The 17881-nt window shown below is 47.4% G+C and overlaps 1 protein-coding gene across 1 annotated transcript in view; it reads right to left on the reverse strand.

Annotated features, from left to right (window-relative positions):
* Scara5 (scavenger receptor class A member 5) overlaps window positions 1–17881 on the reverse strand; it is a 92174-nt gene that overhangs the window by 50668 nt on the left and 23625 nt on the right. Inside the window, exon 3 of the mRNA XM_050152353.1 lies at window positions 17506–17634. Coding sequence (XP_050008310.1) covers window positions 17506–17634 — 129 coding nt within the window. The remainder of the gene's footprint in view (window positions 1–17505; window positions 17635–17881) is intronic.

Consider the following 17881-nt stretch of genomic DNA (forward strand, 5'->3'; position numbering starts at 1 on the left):
CCTCAAGCCGGTGGCCACACTGCTCTCTCCCATTTACCAGTGGAGCCTCCTGTCTCTGTCTTTTTATTATTATTACCTGTGTGTACAGGTGTGTACATGTGTGTGTGTATGCATGTGTGTGTAAGTTCAGAGGACAGAGGTAATGTCCCGTGTCTTCCTCAATTGCTTTCCACCCTATGCCCTAAGAAAGTCATCCACTGGACTGGAGAGCACTGATTTTGCTTGGTTGACTGACCAGTGAGTTACAGAAAAAACCCTGTCCCCACCTCCCCAGTGTGCAGTTTATAGGCCCATGCTGCCATAGTGGGAATAAAGATGGGATGAGGAACTTGAGGTCTAACTACTTGACTTGCGTGGACAAGAAGGGAAGCTAACACTAATGCGTGTCTACTCAGTCAGACAGAGAGCCCCTGAGGTCCTTGTTCCCTTGTCTGAATTTACATCCGAGGCTTAGCAAGACTGAGTGGCCTGTTCAGAATAACCGCACTCAAGAACAGCAAAGGCAGGGTCTACACTAGCCTGGCTGCCTCATTCTGTCTCGTGTCCATGCATGATCCACCCACCTTGCTCTAGCAGGAACCCACCAAAGCTGGGCAAGCCTCCTCCTGTGTTTCTCTGGGCTGCTTCCTAGCCTCCGGTCCACAAGGCTGGGATCGGAAATCATCAAGGGCAGCCAGCGTGCTTCTCCACTCTATCTTTTCGGACAGTTTGTTCCACAAGGGCTTGTTTTCAAACCACTCAACATCGCTCCCCCAGGGTGTCCACACGGCTTTTGGTTGGAGCAGTGTTGGCCACTCTTCTCAGATCCATGTTTCTTCACTTGTTGAGACTGTCATAAAGTATTTTAAGGAGGCTGAAAATTATCCTCACTAACCAGCGTGAAAGGCATCTGGGCCAGGCTTGCCAGGAGCATAGACATTTATTGGGATTTCTTGCTCAGAACTCGAGGCTTGGAGCCTTTGAATTTCTCACATCACTGTCTTCCAAAAAGTGGACTGGGAAGACAGTAAAATCATGGATGCTCTGAGCTGGGAGTGACCTTAGTTTACTTCTCACTTTCAGATGAAGAAATCTTGACTGGAAAAGGAGGCATGACATGTTTGGGGTCACCTATATCACTGGTGACAACAGTCAAGACTCATGCACATAGTTTTGCAGACGTGGTTTATATCTCATTCTCCTGTACCACACAGCTGTCAAGAAAACCGGAATTGGGTGTCAATCCATGCATCATCTACCAGCCCATTTATTTATCCATCCAACCACACACCTGCTATCTATCACCCATCTACCCAACCATCTATTCATCCATAATCAATCCATCTACCCTTTAATCTATCCGTCTGTTCACCCATTCATCCACCGCCTATCCATCCATTCATACAAATGTGCACTCATTCATGAATCCATCCATCCACTCATCTACTACACATCCATTCATCCATCTATCCATCTGCATACACATTCACCCACGACTTATCGACCTACCCCGTAACTAACTCATATATGCATACACCTATCCCCTTAGCCATTCATCTGAATCTCTCCTGACAATACAAAAGGACATTTCTACCTAAACAGTTGGGATCTTTCCAATTAAAACCATTAACACAAATAATGATTTGGGAGGATTGATTGGTCCCCAGAGTATTTGGCATTATAAAATTTGCGGGATTTCTCCAGTATTGCAAAAACATTCAGTGTTGCAAAAGGCTTGAATGAAACTGTGCCAGCAACAGTCATCGGTCACAGCATGGTGTGAGATGGATTCAGAGCCTTTTGAACCAAACAGAACAATTTTGATGACAACCTTTAACATGTTGCAATAAAAAAAAAACAAAAACCTATTACATGCATGCCATGTTTACAGTTTTTCAAACTCGAGCAGCTTTGTGTGCAGGGTTACATAAGGGAAGGGGGTTTAGAATATTAGAGTCTGGTGGAACGTGAGGTACAGCTAAGTCAGAAAGGAAGGGATCACTAACCTGTAATCTAAGTAACTGGGTTTAAATCCTATCTGCCATTACTCTACTACATTCTCCTCAGCAAAGGAATCGTCTTTCTGAGTATCTCATTTTTCATATAAAAGTGCAATTACTGATATCTGTCCCAGAGAGCTGTGTGCGAAGACTCAAGAAGAGAATGAACTCTAGGTGAACATCTTCTATGACCCAGGTTCTGTGCTTTGTGTTTTATGCAGATTTTCTTCCAGTCGAGGAAATCAAATACGAGAGAAGAAGATTTGGCATATATATTTGAGCTCCACTCAAATCCAAGCCGTGGCCGCGGCCACCATTAACATCCTTTGGAGCTCACCCCCTGCATTCTGATGACTCCCTTCTCATTATCAACTCTGTTGGCATTAATACTCTAACACAGAGCAATGGACACTTTGCCAGCCTTCAATAGCCATTTATATCAGATAAAGAACTGAGGCTAATGAGAAGAAATAATATTCCCACTACTGGTCTGTGACAACCAGACCCTTAGATGGGATCCAGGGACTCTAGATCCAGATGTGTGTTTCTCTAGCCCTGGTCTGAGATCTGTGACTTTTTAAAAACCTCGGTGTATAGTTATTTACTTTGTTTACCCAGGTGGCCACAAGGCTAGCTCCCCCTAGGGCTTGGTGATCACTTGATGGTTTCCAAAGAGGCTCAGAACTCTGTCTTCTCCTTTCAGTCCACCTCTGCTAAAGCAATTCTCTCCCCTACTACACCCCAAACTACCCTTTCTCATGCATGCATCCATTGAACCATCCAACCATCTACCCATCTAGTAGTCTGTCCATCTACCAACACATCCATCTATGCATCTGTACACACATCCATTCATCTATATATCTAGCAATCCATCACTCACTCACTCACTCACCCACCCATCCATCATCATCCATATAGCTACCCACATATTCATTCATCACCTACGAATTCACTCGTGCAAGCATCCGTCCATAATTCTACCCACCCACACATTGTCTAACCACCTAACCGCCGACCCATTCAACACCTATTCATCCAAGCACAAGAGGAATGTTCTAGACCTGACATGCAGTGCTAGGCCACAGTTGAAACACAGACACACTTAAAATGTTATAAAATTACCAACAAACTAAGTGTTCAAGGTGCACGTGAAGCATAAATGGGGAGGTAGATGCAGAAGCGTTGACATTCTCTGTTGCTTCTACTTTGGTAATCACTGCCATGCCTGGAGTCAGGGCTGTGCATAAATGCCCTTGTCTTCTACATAACTTCACTACTTCTAGACCCATGAGTGATGGACCTTGGTGCTGAGGTTGCAATTTGTACCCTTATGTTTGCACAGCAAGCCATTGACTAACTGGGCTTGCTCCCTAGATTCGTAATGCTTCCTAATAACAGATAACCCAAGATGTTTTTGGCAGTAGATAAATCTAACTGTATCATTTTAAAGAAGGATTTGATTTACCACCACTCATAAAAGAACAAATTGGGATAATCTGTTTCCTGGGCAGGATGTATTGTGAATGCCAAGAATGTCTAACCTACATCCGTCATGGGGAAAACAAGCAGACACAAGCTGTAGGAGAGTATGTCCAGCAACTGGCCTGTCTTTTTCAAAAACATCAGTGTCATGAAATACAGTGAGGGGCCAGGAGTCTTTCTAGATGGAAGAGCAATGAGGCACAACATTCACATATATGACCCTAGACTGTATGGTGCCCCAGGATCAAAGTGATGCTATAATTGGCATTACTGGAGCAACTGAAGAAAGTTAACCTTCATTGTTAATGAATTCTTACTAAATACAAAGGAGGGTGAGAGAAAAGAGATAAAGAAATAAGAAAGAAACAAAAATGTAGCAGAATATTCATAGTTGATGACTCAAATAAAAAGATGTGTGGGTGCTGGTTACAGTGCGTCCTTTCTCAGTAGCTTTAAAACAAAGGGAGTCATAAATACACAAGGCTAAACAGGAAGGTCACACCCCAGTCCTATGCACAGTATCTTTATTAATGTAACTCTGGTGACAAGAGCATCAGGTGGCATCTGTGTCTCCTTTACTTATGTTGAGCATAACATCGGCCTTAAACCCAAACCTTGCCTTAAAAACTGTTGTCAAACATGAATCAAATATGTGCATGGTGGTAATTTACATTCACAGGCCCAGCACTTGAGGGACAGAGGCAGGAGATTAGCTTCAAGTCTGAGGCCAGGGTGAGAGCCAGGCCAACCTGGGCTACAGACTGACACCATGTCTCAAAACAAACAAGCAAAAATTTCCCCACGGTACCCATAAGTATTTCAACTATTCTTGTCCATTAAGCATTAAAATGATTGTTGTTGCACCACAACCACAACCTCCCCATTTCTGTGATACCACTTCAGCACCGTCAGTATTAGATGGCTGGGTCTGAGCTCTCTCCCTCTCTTGTATTCAGGCTTATGCTGGATTCAGATCCCCCGTTCCTTACAGTTCAGGACAGAACTCCAAGGACCACCAAGAAGGTTAACATGTTATTTAGGATTGAACTACGTAGAACAAAATAACATTGCACAATATGCCATTTGAAGAAGAAACAAATAAATAAGATGTGATGGTCAGTCATAACCTTCTGGGGGACAGGAAGCAAGCCGTCCTTGGTCGCCCCATAGCTGCCTATGATGATAAACACATCATATTCGAACAATTGGCTTCATAGTTCACAGTAGACATATGAGAGATTTAAAGACTCGGTTCCCCTAAGCTGTAAAATTCAATTATTAAAAATGGATTTAAAAAACTTTATGAGATCATTATCTAGCAAAAAAAGAAAGCAAAACAGAACAGGAATTCTCTCGAAATATAAACGGCCAGTGCTACCTCATGCTGGTGAGACCACAGTGTTTACACACTGCTGATGACTGTGCAAAATTCTCTTGGAGAATATTCTGGCAAACTGCATCCCGAGCCGTAAAAAGTGTTCGCATTGCTCATAAACTGTTTTCTGTCCTGGGGGTTACCCCCCATCAAAGGATCCGAAAGAACAGAGATGTGTCTTACATAAGAGCATTGAACCACATGCGCAGCTGTAGCAAGGAGAAGTATACATGCGTGTGAACACAGGGCGAAAGGAAGCTGCTGTTGTGAAGGTGACTGAGGTCAGAGTGTGGGAATGATGGGTGGGTTCTGATGCACCCACACGGTGCTGCTAGAGTTGGGTCACATAAGGACTTTGAATAACTAATCCCATATTGACTAAGGGAGGAAAGAAGCATGTCAAGGGTTGAACTGCGTCTCCCTCTAATTCATACATCGAAGCCCCAGAACCCAGCCCTGCCTACCACATCTGCAGAGAAGGCCTTGAGAAAAGTGAAAAAGTTTACAGGAGACAGTGAAAGGTTTCCTAATGCATATACATGTGTTCACACACATGCAAATATGCATACATGGAGCACACATAACACACACGCCATACACTAAACATACCACACATACACACACCCTCACTCCTTCTCTCCCTCCCTTCTTCTTTCTCTCTCATACACTCACCCTCACATACACACATACACACACACACATGCACTGCACACACACCACATATCCCATTCTCTCTCACACAACACCACACATATACCATGCCATACACACATACTGTACCACACATACCATACACACTATACACCACACAATACTATACACACACACAACAGACCATGCACCTACCACACACACTACACATACCACAACACACACAAAGAGACTGAAAACTTGGGGACTATGAACAGCGGAGACTTAAGCAGACTATTAGACACCCCTGTCCACAGTGCTATTTGTTAGAAGGCAGAAGCGACTCCACATGCCTAGCGTATAACTGATGACCCTTGATTTTAGTGAAAGCAACCCATCACAAACAGGATCCGTCATTCTCCACCTCAGGAGGAACCTAGCGTAGCCTCAGCAAGTGGATGGAGATGGCCAGGGACTAACAGAGGGAGAGAGAGAGTGAGTGGTTAGTAGCACAGTTCCCTCTTGAGAAGCTGAAGAGGGTCCTGGAAATAGAGCTGGTAATGACAGCCACACAACAACGTGGATACACACAATATTATTACTGTGCGGTCAAAGGCTGGGTGTGGTGGTGCATGCCTTTAATTCCAGAGTTCGGGAGGCAGAGGCAGGCAGATCTGTGAGTGCAAGACCAGCTTCATTTACATAATGAGTTCCAGGCCAGCCAGACCTACATAGGGAGACCCTGTTTCAGGGGGGTAGGGAGAATGAAAGAAAAGAAGAAAAAAAAAACTACACTTAAAATGGTGATTAGGGCAAATTTTTCTGCCCCGCATTTTCCCACAGTGAAATGATTCCAGAGGGTAATTTGAGAGGGGTGTTGAGTAGGGCGGAGGGTGGGAAGATGGACTGAAACTCAGTCTGGGTCTTGAGATTCAACCTCAGGGATGATGGAGGCAACTTAAGGGAGAGTCTGGCTAGATTCAGGCAAGCTCTCCAGGCAAGCGATTACTCAGCGTCAGCCCGTCCCACCCAAGTCCACATGATGGATGGGCCAGCTGGGAGGGACCCCATGAAGCCTCAGCTCAGCTTTCACGATTGAAATTTGGGGACCTGGCTCCCAGCCCATCGGCTAGAGTCTTCGCTCTTCACTGCCTCCCATCCCTTCTTGCGTCAAATAAAGAGGTAGCGAGGACTGGGTTGGGCTTCTACAAGCTTGTTTGGAATGAGGGGCTAGCCTCTCTGCCCAATAGGAGAGGAAGGACACGGCTTGGGTACCACATGCTTGGGGTTTGTGTGGCTGGGGACTTTCGAGTTCCTCAAACGTAGGTACCATTTCCAAGCCCCTCACCTAGGGAAGAAAAACAAACAGCCGAGAGCAGGCAGCTCCAGCTGCTCCGCATGTCCCCAGGCTGGGATGGGGAGAGCTAGCCCAGCCCCAGATGTCTAGTTAAAGGGAAAACAACAGGCAACGGGAGGGAATGGGAACGTTTCCATAAAGCCATTTTATCAAGGAAATTTGAAAAGTCATCCCCGAGAGCTCGTGGGTTTTGCTTGTAATTTCAATGCGGGACTATGATCGGACGGCACATCTGTGTGAGAGCATGTGCCATAAAGCAGGCCTCATAAAAAACCCACACACCCGGGCTGCGTGTGCTGAGCCCAAATGAGGGGAACAGAGAATTGGCTCAGGGCTTGAGTCCTTGTGGAAAAATCAACCCCGTGTCAATCACTTCTGGCTGCCGTGTTTCTCCCCCAGTACTTGTGAAGAATCTAGGGGATGACGGAAGACCTGAACTCTGGCTCCGCGTGATCACGTTTGAGGAGAGCTCTGCCTGGCCTGGGTTCTAGGTCCAACTGATCTGTGTGCCCTTTGTGGAGGCCAGGTGTAAATCGTAAGTAGACAATGGGAGGGAGCTTGTGAGACAGGCTTTGAACCAAAAGCAGGGTGAACCCCGGCCCCCCACCCGAACCACTAGTTGTACCATTTAAATTGGCTGAATTCCTGTGCATCTAATTTTGTTATTGTTGGACATGATGTGTGTGTGTGTGTGTGTGTGTGTGTGTGTGTGTGTGTGTGTGTGTGTATTTTAGTATGCACTGGGACTACAGGAACTCCACTGGGTACTGAGTTCTTTGAGTTTAAGAGGGATTCCTGTGGCATTTTAAAGGGGGCTCTTTGATTACCAGCACCAACAGAGTTAGAGAAGACCAAAAATGAAAACTATGTCCCAGCAAACCTTGTACCCACCCGACACTATGCTTCTCATGTCTCCAAGTTCCCTTTCTTTATCCTTTTATATACATATTTACATAGTGGTCCACTACGTGTATACAAACTAGGGGCTCTCTTTCCCCTTCTTATGGCTCTCCTTGGTTGCTGGCATATACATATCTACTTTTTTAAGGCACTACACATTAGGCAGGATTTTTTATTAGATGGAGACTGGGAAGAGTCAAGTGAGAGAGGCGGGTGTGTGCTGATGGAATGATGGGACAAGGACGAGGCTGTCTGAGGAGGATTCCTCTCTCTCTTTGAAATCCACACTTGGGTAGACAACGAGCCATTTGCAGAGATGCAGGATACTGGGGGAGGAAAAAAAATCAAGAGTGTTGTCGGTATGCCAAGTTTACTGTGCTTACTAAAATACCGAGTGCTCATGGAATGTGTTAGATTGGGATCCAGGAGAAAAATCAGAGGGAAAGACAGTCATAATTTGAGGGGCACTGATGTGGGCTTCCTCTTTATATGCGGTAAATATGTTTTATTATCATTGGTAAATAAAAAAAAAAGCTGCTTTAGCCTGTTGCAGGTCAGAATCTAGGAAGGTGGGAAAACTAAAATGAATGCAGGGAGAAAGAAGGCGGAATCAGGCAGTGGCCACATAGTTGCCGAAGGAGAAAGATACCAGAAGCTTACCAGTAAGGCACAGCCTCATGGCGATATACAGATTAATAGGAATGGGTTAATTTAAGATGTAAGAGCTAGCTAGAAATACACCTGAGCTATTGGCCAAACAGTGTTGTAATTAAAATAGCTTCTGTGTCATTATTCGAGTCTGGGTGGCCAGGAAAGCAACACACCATCTCCTCTTCCAGGGCGCAATAGTGATGTCAGTCACTAGGGAGACAGTTCAGCTGCAGACACTAAAGAGGGCCCAGACTAAACTCCTTGTTCCCAAAGAGGTACAGGTGATGCAGGTTGGGGCAAGAAGCCAAGAGCACCCAGTGATTGTTTGGACTGAACTAGAACTTTTCAGTATCTTAGAACACCCTGTTGACCTCAAGGAAGCATTCACTGAGTGCCTGGTACAAGGCCGGGAACATACAGAGGCTCTTTGGAGGCGACAGCCTGGAATGTAAGCAATCACTCACATCCCCATTTTAATGCTTTTAAAACATGAAGCTCTGGAAAGCTTAAATCATTTCCCCATCTTGCAGACCAAGAACAACTCAAGCAGGGGCTGGAGAGATGGCTCAATGGTTACTAGCAGGTACTGCTCTGCAGAGGACCTAAGTTCGGTTCCCAGCATCCATGCTTACGACCCCCTGTAATTCCAACTCCAGGGGGATCAGATACCTTTGACCTCAGTTAGCACCTGCCCTCGTGTGCACCTGCTCTCACGCAGAAGCACACATATACTCATAATTTTAAAGGTAAAAAATTAAAAAGAATAATCAAGCTAAGATGCAAACTCTGGTTTGCTGGACCTGAACCATCTCTGCTGGTTCTGTCTGTTTCACTGCTGCCTGCTCCCCCACCAGGTCTGATCTCTATGGCTAGGGCATCTCCTTGGTCCTCTCCTTCCTCCTGCTCCCCACCAGGTCTGATCTATATGGCTCTAGCATTTCCTTGGTCCTTTCCTTCCTCCTGCTCCCCACCAGGCCTGATCTCTATGGCTAGGGCATCTCCTTGGTCCTCGCCTTCCTCCTGTGTCCCACAGTGTGTGGCATATGGCTGGCATTTGGTAAGCAATAAGTTGGATGTGATGAAGGAAGGCTCTGTGTCCTTGGGTGTGCCCACTACGCCATCTTGCCGACAGGATTATCACAGAAATTCCAAGTGTTTCTGACTTCTCACCAATAGGGTGGAAGTGAAAGCATGCCAGTTGCTCGGCTTCGATCCAGGTTCAAACTCACAGCCCCAGGTAGGGGAAAAATTTCCTCAGTAGCCCTGGGCACCCCCCAGCAGAAGGCAGAAAGCCATGTAGATTGCACAAAGGTGCTACAGCTGAGCCCTGAAGAAAAAAGGCAGGCCACAAAAGAAGGGAGGAGCTAGTCCCCACCCTGCCTCCTTTTCTCTTTGCTTAGAAAATTGTATTCTTTAGGGAGGTCTGTGCGCTGTACAGAGTCTCCAGTGCCCTCCTCTTCTGTGTCTTGGCAGAGACTCAATGCACGTGATCATATCTGTGAAGCGTAGCGAAATAAGATCTAGGTTCTTAGTTAGAACCATGGCAGGAATGCCAGCGGACTTACATGGCCAAGCACCAGGAGAGGCGACTTGTTGATAGGATGAGTTAGTGGCAACCTGGCCACGAGGGTGAGAAGTGCAGAGAACTCCCTTCTTCCTGGATAGGGGGACTAAGGGCGATGTGTGTGTCCAGGGAGAAGAGTCCTTTCCTCTTTGTGGAAGGAGACACTAAAAATCAGACCCTTGGAATAGCTTGTCCACGGTCAGTAGCTAAGCCACGATCCGTTCCCCTGCAGCCGGCTAACTCCAATGTCCCTGTGCTTCCCCAGACAGTAGATTCTACCTCACACCAGGAAGTTCAGGTCAAGGAAATACCATATTCTCCTGATACCCTCCATACCCCAGACCTGACACCCAGCCCTGTGGGGACCATTGTCCACAGTGTCCGAACCCTGCATTCCATTCCCATCATTCTACAAATAAACTGTTTCCTAGATTCCTTTGGTGTTATGGGTATGGATGACAAAATCTACCCAAAACTCTTTGAAAATTGTGAAGCATGAGGCTGAGGCTCTGGGAGCTTCAATTTGACCAGCAAATTGTCGGAGCAGAGCTGCCAAAGCCTTCCTCCTAAGGGTCAGGCAGCAAGTGCTTTAGGCTCTGTAGGTTATATAAGGGCCATTACCACTGACCTGGCTTTGACCAGCAAATTGTCGGAGCAGAGCTGCCAAAGCCTTCCTCCTAAGGGTCAGGCAGCAAGTGCTTTAGGCTCTGTAGGTTATATAAGGGCCATTACCACTGACCTGGCTGCTACAGAGTGAAGGCAGCCATAGATATATGCAAATGAATGTGTGTGTGTGGCAGTAGTCTAATAAAACTTTATTTATAAAAAGGTGGTGATCATATGTGGTCCTTTGCCTGAAAGGATTCCAGCGGGACATAGATGAGATCCCGCCTCTGCTCTTCTGTCCCTGTTGTGCAGCCAGGACTTGATTGGTGACCCAGAGAGAGAACTTAGCCAGCATGCTGTCACCGTTCTGTCTGTCTCTGTCCCCTACCTTTCTCACCTCAAGGGAAGTCAGAGGCATCATCCCGGGTGAAAGAATTAGGGTTGGGGGGGTGTCACCATGTCAAAGTTATCCTGGTCCTTCTTTCCCTACCACTTTAGCCCTAAGAGGGGATGGGAGATGCTCTGATAGCTGGGAAACCCAGAAGAGTCAGGTGGGATTCAGGGAAGCGGCAGTCTTTCAGGTGGGTGCTGGCCAAACCTAAGGATCCTGGAGGTTACCTGTCTTCCCTTGTGGGGCACAAGGGGAAAAGTAAAAGTGTGGGCTGGTGAGCCCCTGGTCACGTTCTCCAGGGAACGGCACATGTGGCAGCAGGCTACGGAGTGCGGTTTGGGTTGGGACGCTGGCACAGGCTGAAGGGGAAAGCTGAATGACAGATGTCTGCAGCCATTGTCAAATTGGTGCAACAGGCTGCAATGTTTGGCAGAATCCAGCGTGATGACATCTCCTTGGGATCCCTGACAACATCTGCATTTAACTTGAAACAGCAGCAGGACCAATAAAGCTTGTTTTCCCATCAGAGAACTGAGAACTCTTACCAGGAAGTGTGTCATTTGAAAGATCTAGGGGCTAGGGCAGGAAATGACTATGATTGTTTGGGGCTGGATAGTATTCCATACTTAGATCTACATGGGCCAGACCACAGTCGGCCTAATCTGGTAAATGCTGCCCTGGCCACACCACGCTATGGATAGTGTCTATTTATGTTTATCAATCAAACCTAGAGCTTTTTTGGGGGGAATGGGTATTGAGAAAGAATGGCATATTGTGCTTATTCTATCCATTAATAATTTAGTATTGGTTGTATACAGGAAATTAATAATACAAGAGGTAATGCCTCATCAAGAAAAAGTTCTCTCAGAGTGGAAGGAACAGGAATCCAAACCAATCATGTCTATCTGGAATGCAAAGAGGCCTCCATACCTAGGGGTCTCCAAACCTTGTCCTTTGAGCTACTGCTACCAGAGGGGACGGGCTTGCTCACTCTGGGGGTTGCACCCAATCAACACTACAGACAGCATGAGGGACAGCGGGAGGCATAAAAATGTTTTTCTCATTTGTGGCTGACCTTCAGGCAAAGTCGAATACTTTATCTGCCTGGGGAGTGAGGAGGGAGGGAGGCTGTACAAGATGTCCTTGGAGGCCCCTTGCAACACTGAGCCTCGGTGCCATGGGTGGGGCTGGCACCGTGGATATGGCACGAGTACCTTCTCCGCTCTAGACCCACAAGTTGGGAATGCTGTCCGGGGTCTGAGCCAGGAGCCCTTAGATGGCATCATGGGGCTCTTGTCTTGGTTCATTAGAATCAGATGGGACTTAGGCACATACTGCACAAGCGTAGCCCTATCTTCAGACAGGCATGCGTGCTCAGGCTAAACCAGTGGGTCGCTTAATCCTTTGCTCTTCTCAAAGCAAAATCCCTCTGAGTGTGTTAATAATAACAATCTAATGGTCACCAAGTTCTTTTGCTGTGCCAAAAACTAAGCGCTTTCACGCATTAATTTGTTTAATCTTTGCAACAATCCTACAGGGGTGTGGACTATTTTACAAACGAGGAAATGAGAAATATCGAAGGTTGTTACTCTTTTTACTCCCAAGATGACACAGACATTCAATGGTGGAGCCTGGAGTTTAACCGCAAGTTTGGCCTCAGGGCCCAGAACCTAGTGGGAACAGCACTCTTTTTACAATATGCAAAAGACACAGAGAAAAATAAAACTGTCATTTGACCCAATATTTTTCAGACTATGGCTGTGTTCCATTCAGAGATTATGAAATGAATGGCTGGGTTGAAGCTGTTTTAAAAACAAAAAAGAAGTGAGTAGAATAGGGTAGAAAACCATCAGTGAAATCAGGCATTTCAGTGTTGGGTTTGTGTGTGTGTGTGTGTGCGTGCGTGCGTGTGTGTGTGTGTGTGTGTGTGTGTGTGTGCTGGCTGTTATGTGAAATGCGCCTTAGAGAGAGAGAGAGAGAGAGAGAGAGAGAGAGAGAGAGAGAGAGAGAGAGAGAGAGAGAGAGAGAGAGAGGGGGGGAGGAGGAGGAGGAGGAGGAGGAGGAGGAGGAGGAGGAGGAGGAGAGAAGACACGGCAGTCATGTCCGTCCTGCTGACGTTACAAATGATTAGCGTAATATCCAGTTAGCACAGAGATGTCTTGAGAGTATGGGACACTGGCAGAGGATCCAAAACTAACTTCCAGTCTCCATTTCTCCATTATTCATCTCAGCGAACTGCCAAGGAAACCAAGGAGAAGAAAGAGAGACACTATCAATGGCACCAATAGTACCAGCCCCGCCCTCAGCCACACGTGCTGGGTACCGACCGCCTTCCTGAGTGCTTCAGATATAGCGACCCTGTAACCCTCACAGCAACCCAGGGAGGTGGGTAGGAATGTCAGCTTCCTCTGTTGAAATAGAAGGACCGAGTACAAAAAGGTCAGGTGACACGGAGGTGGAGAAGCCAGAGTTCAAGCCCAGATTGTGAACCACGGCACAGCTCTCTCTGTCCTCATACTCTCTCTGAAGACTATAGGGTCAGCATGTACTAAGATGAATGTGTGCTCTCACCCTAGGCTACATAAGTATGTCTCCTAGACAAATAATTTTTGTTTGTTTCGAGATAGAGTTTCTCTGTGTATCCCCAGCTGTTCTAGAATTCACTTTGTAAACCAGGCTGGCCTCGAACTCACAGAGATCCTCCTGCCTCTGCCTCCCGGAATGCTGGGATTAAAGGAGTGAGCCACCACCGCCAGGTGCCAAATGTTCTTGACGGGCAATTCCATATTCATATCCTTTGGAGGCTAGAATAAGGTGAAAATACCGTTTCCCCCCCACATGAGTGTCTTCCAAAGTTGTCTTGCTCATTTATTCTCTCATCTATTCATACAACTGAAAGTAGACCCTTGAAAAATCAAACAAAACAGACAAAAAACTGTAAGGCAAAACTAAGTACCACGCCTGTCTTTGTCCTAAAGGGACTAAGGCTGATGGTGCGGAGACTGAGATTCCCTGTGACAGAAGAATGTGGGGCTGGGCTAGGAAGAGCAAGTGTAGAGGCCCCAGATGGAGCATGAATGAGGTGCCCCGAAAATCCCTTCTCTGTGGTCTCTGTACTTGCTTTGGGTGAACCCCAGATCTGCCTTTCGGTTCTCATTTTAATTACTTTCAAATCCCCACAAGGTGCGATGGGGTGACAGCTGACTCTACCCATGTTAACTACTCCTCGAAAGTAATTTTAATGATGTAAGATTCCCCACCTCCCCAGGAAGAAAGAGAACTAAAGCCTCATAGATGCACGCCTCTTTCCACTGCAGGGGAAGGAAAATTCTCTCTGCTGTCCTCAAAGTCAGGATTCTGTCGCACAGTGAGCAACGTCCTTGACAGCGGCTACAGACACAGGGTGGGATGCCTTGGGACTGTCCAAATAAAGACTGATGACATCATACTCTGACCTCCACGATGCATGGTGGCATCGGCATCCACAGTGCAGATGGCCGTGTGCTCTGAGGACACGTCATTGTCTGCAGGTTTCAGGGACCAGCCTGCTTGAAACAAGGTAATTGAAATAGCTAGTGCTCAGGTCAGATCTCCCCTAGGCAGAGGACTCTACAACTCTGGCATTCCGGAATGGGGCATTCTTTTCGCATAATTTGCTATACATAGCTACATTGTGGGGGGGGAGAGGGAGAGAGAAGGGGAGAGAGAGAGGGAGGGAGAGAAAGAGGGAGAGAGGGAGAGAGAGACTTTAAACTCATCCTGAGCAGCAACCACACCTCATTACCTTTTTATCCCCATGATTGAAGATGATGACAGCAATTGTTAGCTGTTGCTATTAAGAAAGAATTAAAGCCATAGCCCAGGACTCAGGAGGCTGAGGCAGAAGACTGCCAAGAATTTGGGGCCAGTGCAGGCTATGTAGTGAATTCCAGTTCAGGCTGAGCTACAATATAGGAGAGCATGGAGGGTATGGATGGCCAGTTCTGCCTGAGGTGAAGCACCCCTCAGTGAACCCCAAAGGGAGCCAGCCAGGTAAGCTCCAGATCACCTCCTCCAATTCCTATTATCTTGGTGTTTGCTAGGGGGGGAGCATCCTTGGAGATATTCAGTCAGGTGGCCCAAGAGCCCTCATCCCTGAGACGGGGAAGAGCCTCCCTAAGTACCACATGCTCCTTCCAATGGGAGAAGTCACTGCTGCCTGAACTTCCATGGGCTTCCCTTACAAAACCTCTCCCAGAGGCCAACTTGGTTGTCCAGACAGGAATCTAGGCAGTTGATAACAGCCACACCCCCTGAGCCAAGAGATTAGTTCTGATCCGCTCTAAATTTTCATCGCACAGGCAATAATCCGTGACTCCAAAACTCACAGGCTGAAAGGAGACAGTCATGACCCAAAAACCCTGCTCATGTCTGAACAACTTGAACAACGAAGGAAGGCTGGCGGTGTTTCCACAAGATTGGGAAACCACATCCGGCCCTCCTTGCTGAAGCTTCCGGGATGTCATCATAAATCCCATGAGAACACTTAGCAGAGAGAGAGAGAGAGAGCCTTTCTGTGTCACGCTGCACAGCGCTGTCGTTCACAGAGCGCCTCTCTGTGCTGAACGGATGGCTGTCCGTCTTCACAATATCCACTCTTAGGTTTCAGGTCCATCCTCAGCCAAGCAGAATGTGCCTTACCCTTTTCTATGCGGCAGCCCTTCAGGTATCAGAAGAAAACTTTCCTCCCCTGCACGCTTCTCTTGAGATGAGATGGTATCTCCCTGTCCCCATCCTTAGCCTCCAAGGTCCTATCCCAAGTCCCCTTCCACCCTTAGAAACCCCTTTTGGCCACTTAAAAGTTCCTGTTCAGAGTAGTTGTAACACCATGGCTTTCCTGCCGGGCTGGGACACTTTCCAAACATTCCAGAAATTTGTTATGGTCCTGGCAGCCAAAACCACAAAACCCAGATCCCAAGAACATGTTAAAATCATCCCCTGACTGGCTTGGCCCATGGTAGACCTTGCTGGACAGCATCCTTGGGTCGCTGGGATGAGTCAAGAGTTGCTCTCAGTGTTGCTGTTGGCCATTCCTCAGTGCAGGCCTTGGTGAGACAGGCACCACCCCTGATACCCTGAGTGTGGAAACCTGGAGGCACAGGCAACACCAGCTATCCTGTTACAATGCCCAAGTAACTGGTTCCACTTGACGGGGAGTGAGTCAAGACCACAGGGAGGTCCTGGGCATCGTTTCAGCATTTCCAGCAAAGGGTCATCTGTATGGGCGGAACCTCTAGTTAACTCAAGGACCCCACCCTGCGCACTCCAAGGCAGCTCTACCTGGTCCACAGTCTCACTCCAAACAGCCCCACCCTCTTCTGTGCAATAGCCGTTTCCTCAGAGTGTCCCCACTCCGGCAACGTTCTGTACCCTAGCACAGTGCCCACTGCATGTCTCCTGACCCAGGGCTCTGGTCACCTGACCCTGGATCAGCCTCCTTCAGAGAATCCCCTGGCTCTGACTGAACTGTGTCTCAGTCTCGGCACAGAGCCTGGTACAGGGGAGGGTCTCATCTGATGGAGAATCCCTTTGACCTTCTTTGCCAAGCTGCCTCCATTGAGAAGGTGGAAATGAGCAGCTGTTCCTCTGGAGAGAGCCCGGAAGACACCGCCAGAGCCTGACTTTGCTGTCTCCATCATGGTGGGATGAATTGCAGGTGGCTAAACTGGGCTGCTCACAGCACAAAGCCAACAGGCTCCCATTGAATCCCTTTCTTTTCTTTCTTATTTTTCTTCCTTTATCTTTCTTTCTTTTCTTCCTCCCTTTTTTTTTTTTTTGAGACAATCTCTTTTTATATAATCTTGGCTCTCCTAGAACTCACTATGTAGATCAGGCTGGCTTTGAACTCACAAAGATCTACCTGGCTCTGCCTCCCAAGGGCTGGAATTAAAAGTGTAACAACACCCGCCCCCCCTCTTGAACCCTTTTTAAATCTGTCAGCTCTGCCTGGCCCTGGCTCTAGGATGTACCCCTTCCCATCCCACCTATCAAAGGCCCATCTCATAAGCAGTCATGGGGGAAGAACCGTGAGCTGAAATAGAAACGATTCTACCTCCTCTACCTCCTCAGAATTGCAAAGGAAAGCAGGCTAGGGTTAGGGACAGGGGTAAGCCGTGATTAGCCGCAGACCCAAAGTGCTATATGACTGTTTTGATGACACCCCAGAGGTTGGGGAGTCCTTGTGTAAGGCATGTGTCTCCTGATGATGCAGGGACAGTCAGAAGCCACTCTAGGGAGCTGGATCTGTCCTACTGGCTTCAGAGATTCCACACCCTCAAATGCCTCCCCTTTCAATCCACTCCACACAGAAACAGGCAATGCTACCTAAGAAGGCATTCAGTCAGAAAGACCAGCCAGCAGTTTCCCTCTCCGGTTTCCATAGCAACAAGGTGGCCCAGCATCTTCCTCTCTGGGTTTCTATAGCAACAAGTGCAGCATTCGGGCTTCTAACAGTGGGAGTGGGGAACGGAGGCGCTGAGTCTTCCTCCCTCATCCCCAGAGTCCTGGATACAGAAAGATTGCTCTTACCTGCTAAGATGAAGATACCCACAAGAATCAGGAAGACCAGAAGGTAGAGCCCCAGGACTGCATGCTTCAGTGCTGACAGGGAGCCCAGCTGGGTACAGCAGCCACCCACCTTCCGTTTGTGACATGGACCTAAAAGAGAAGAAATGGAACAGAAGCGATGTTTGAAAACAGCTTCATGGACTGTTCTTACGAGGTCTTGCCTCTCCTTGCATACAGACGTTTAGGCTCTCCTGAACGTCTATGGTACAGGAACTTTTCAGGACCACCACAAGCTGTTCAGCTTCTTGTTCTCCAACCGCCCTCTATGAATAACCCAAACAGGTTTGTGTGGTCCCCATAAACACATCTCCAAGTACCAGAAACACACTAAGGCAGG

Source organism: Alexandromys fortis, unplaced genomic scaffold (genome assembly GCF_014885135.2).
Source record: "Alexandromys fortis isolate MF-2015 unplaced genomic scaffold, M_Fortis_MF-2015_v1.1 scaffold_75, whole genome shotgun sequence".
Lineage (NCBI taxonomy): Eukaryota > Metazoa > Chordata > Mammalia > Rodentia > Cricetidae > Alexandromys > Alexandromys fortis.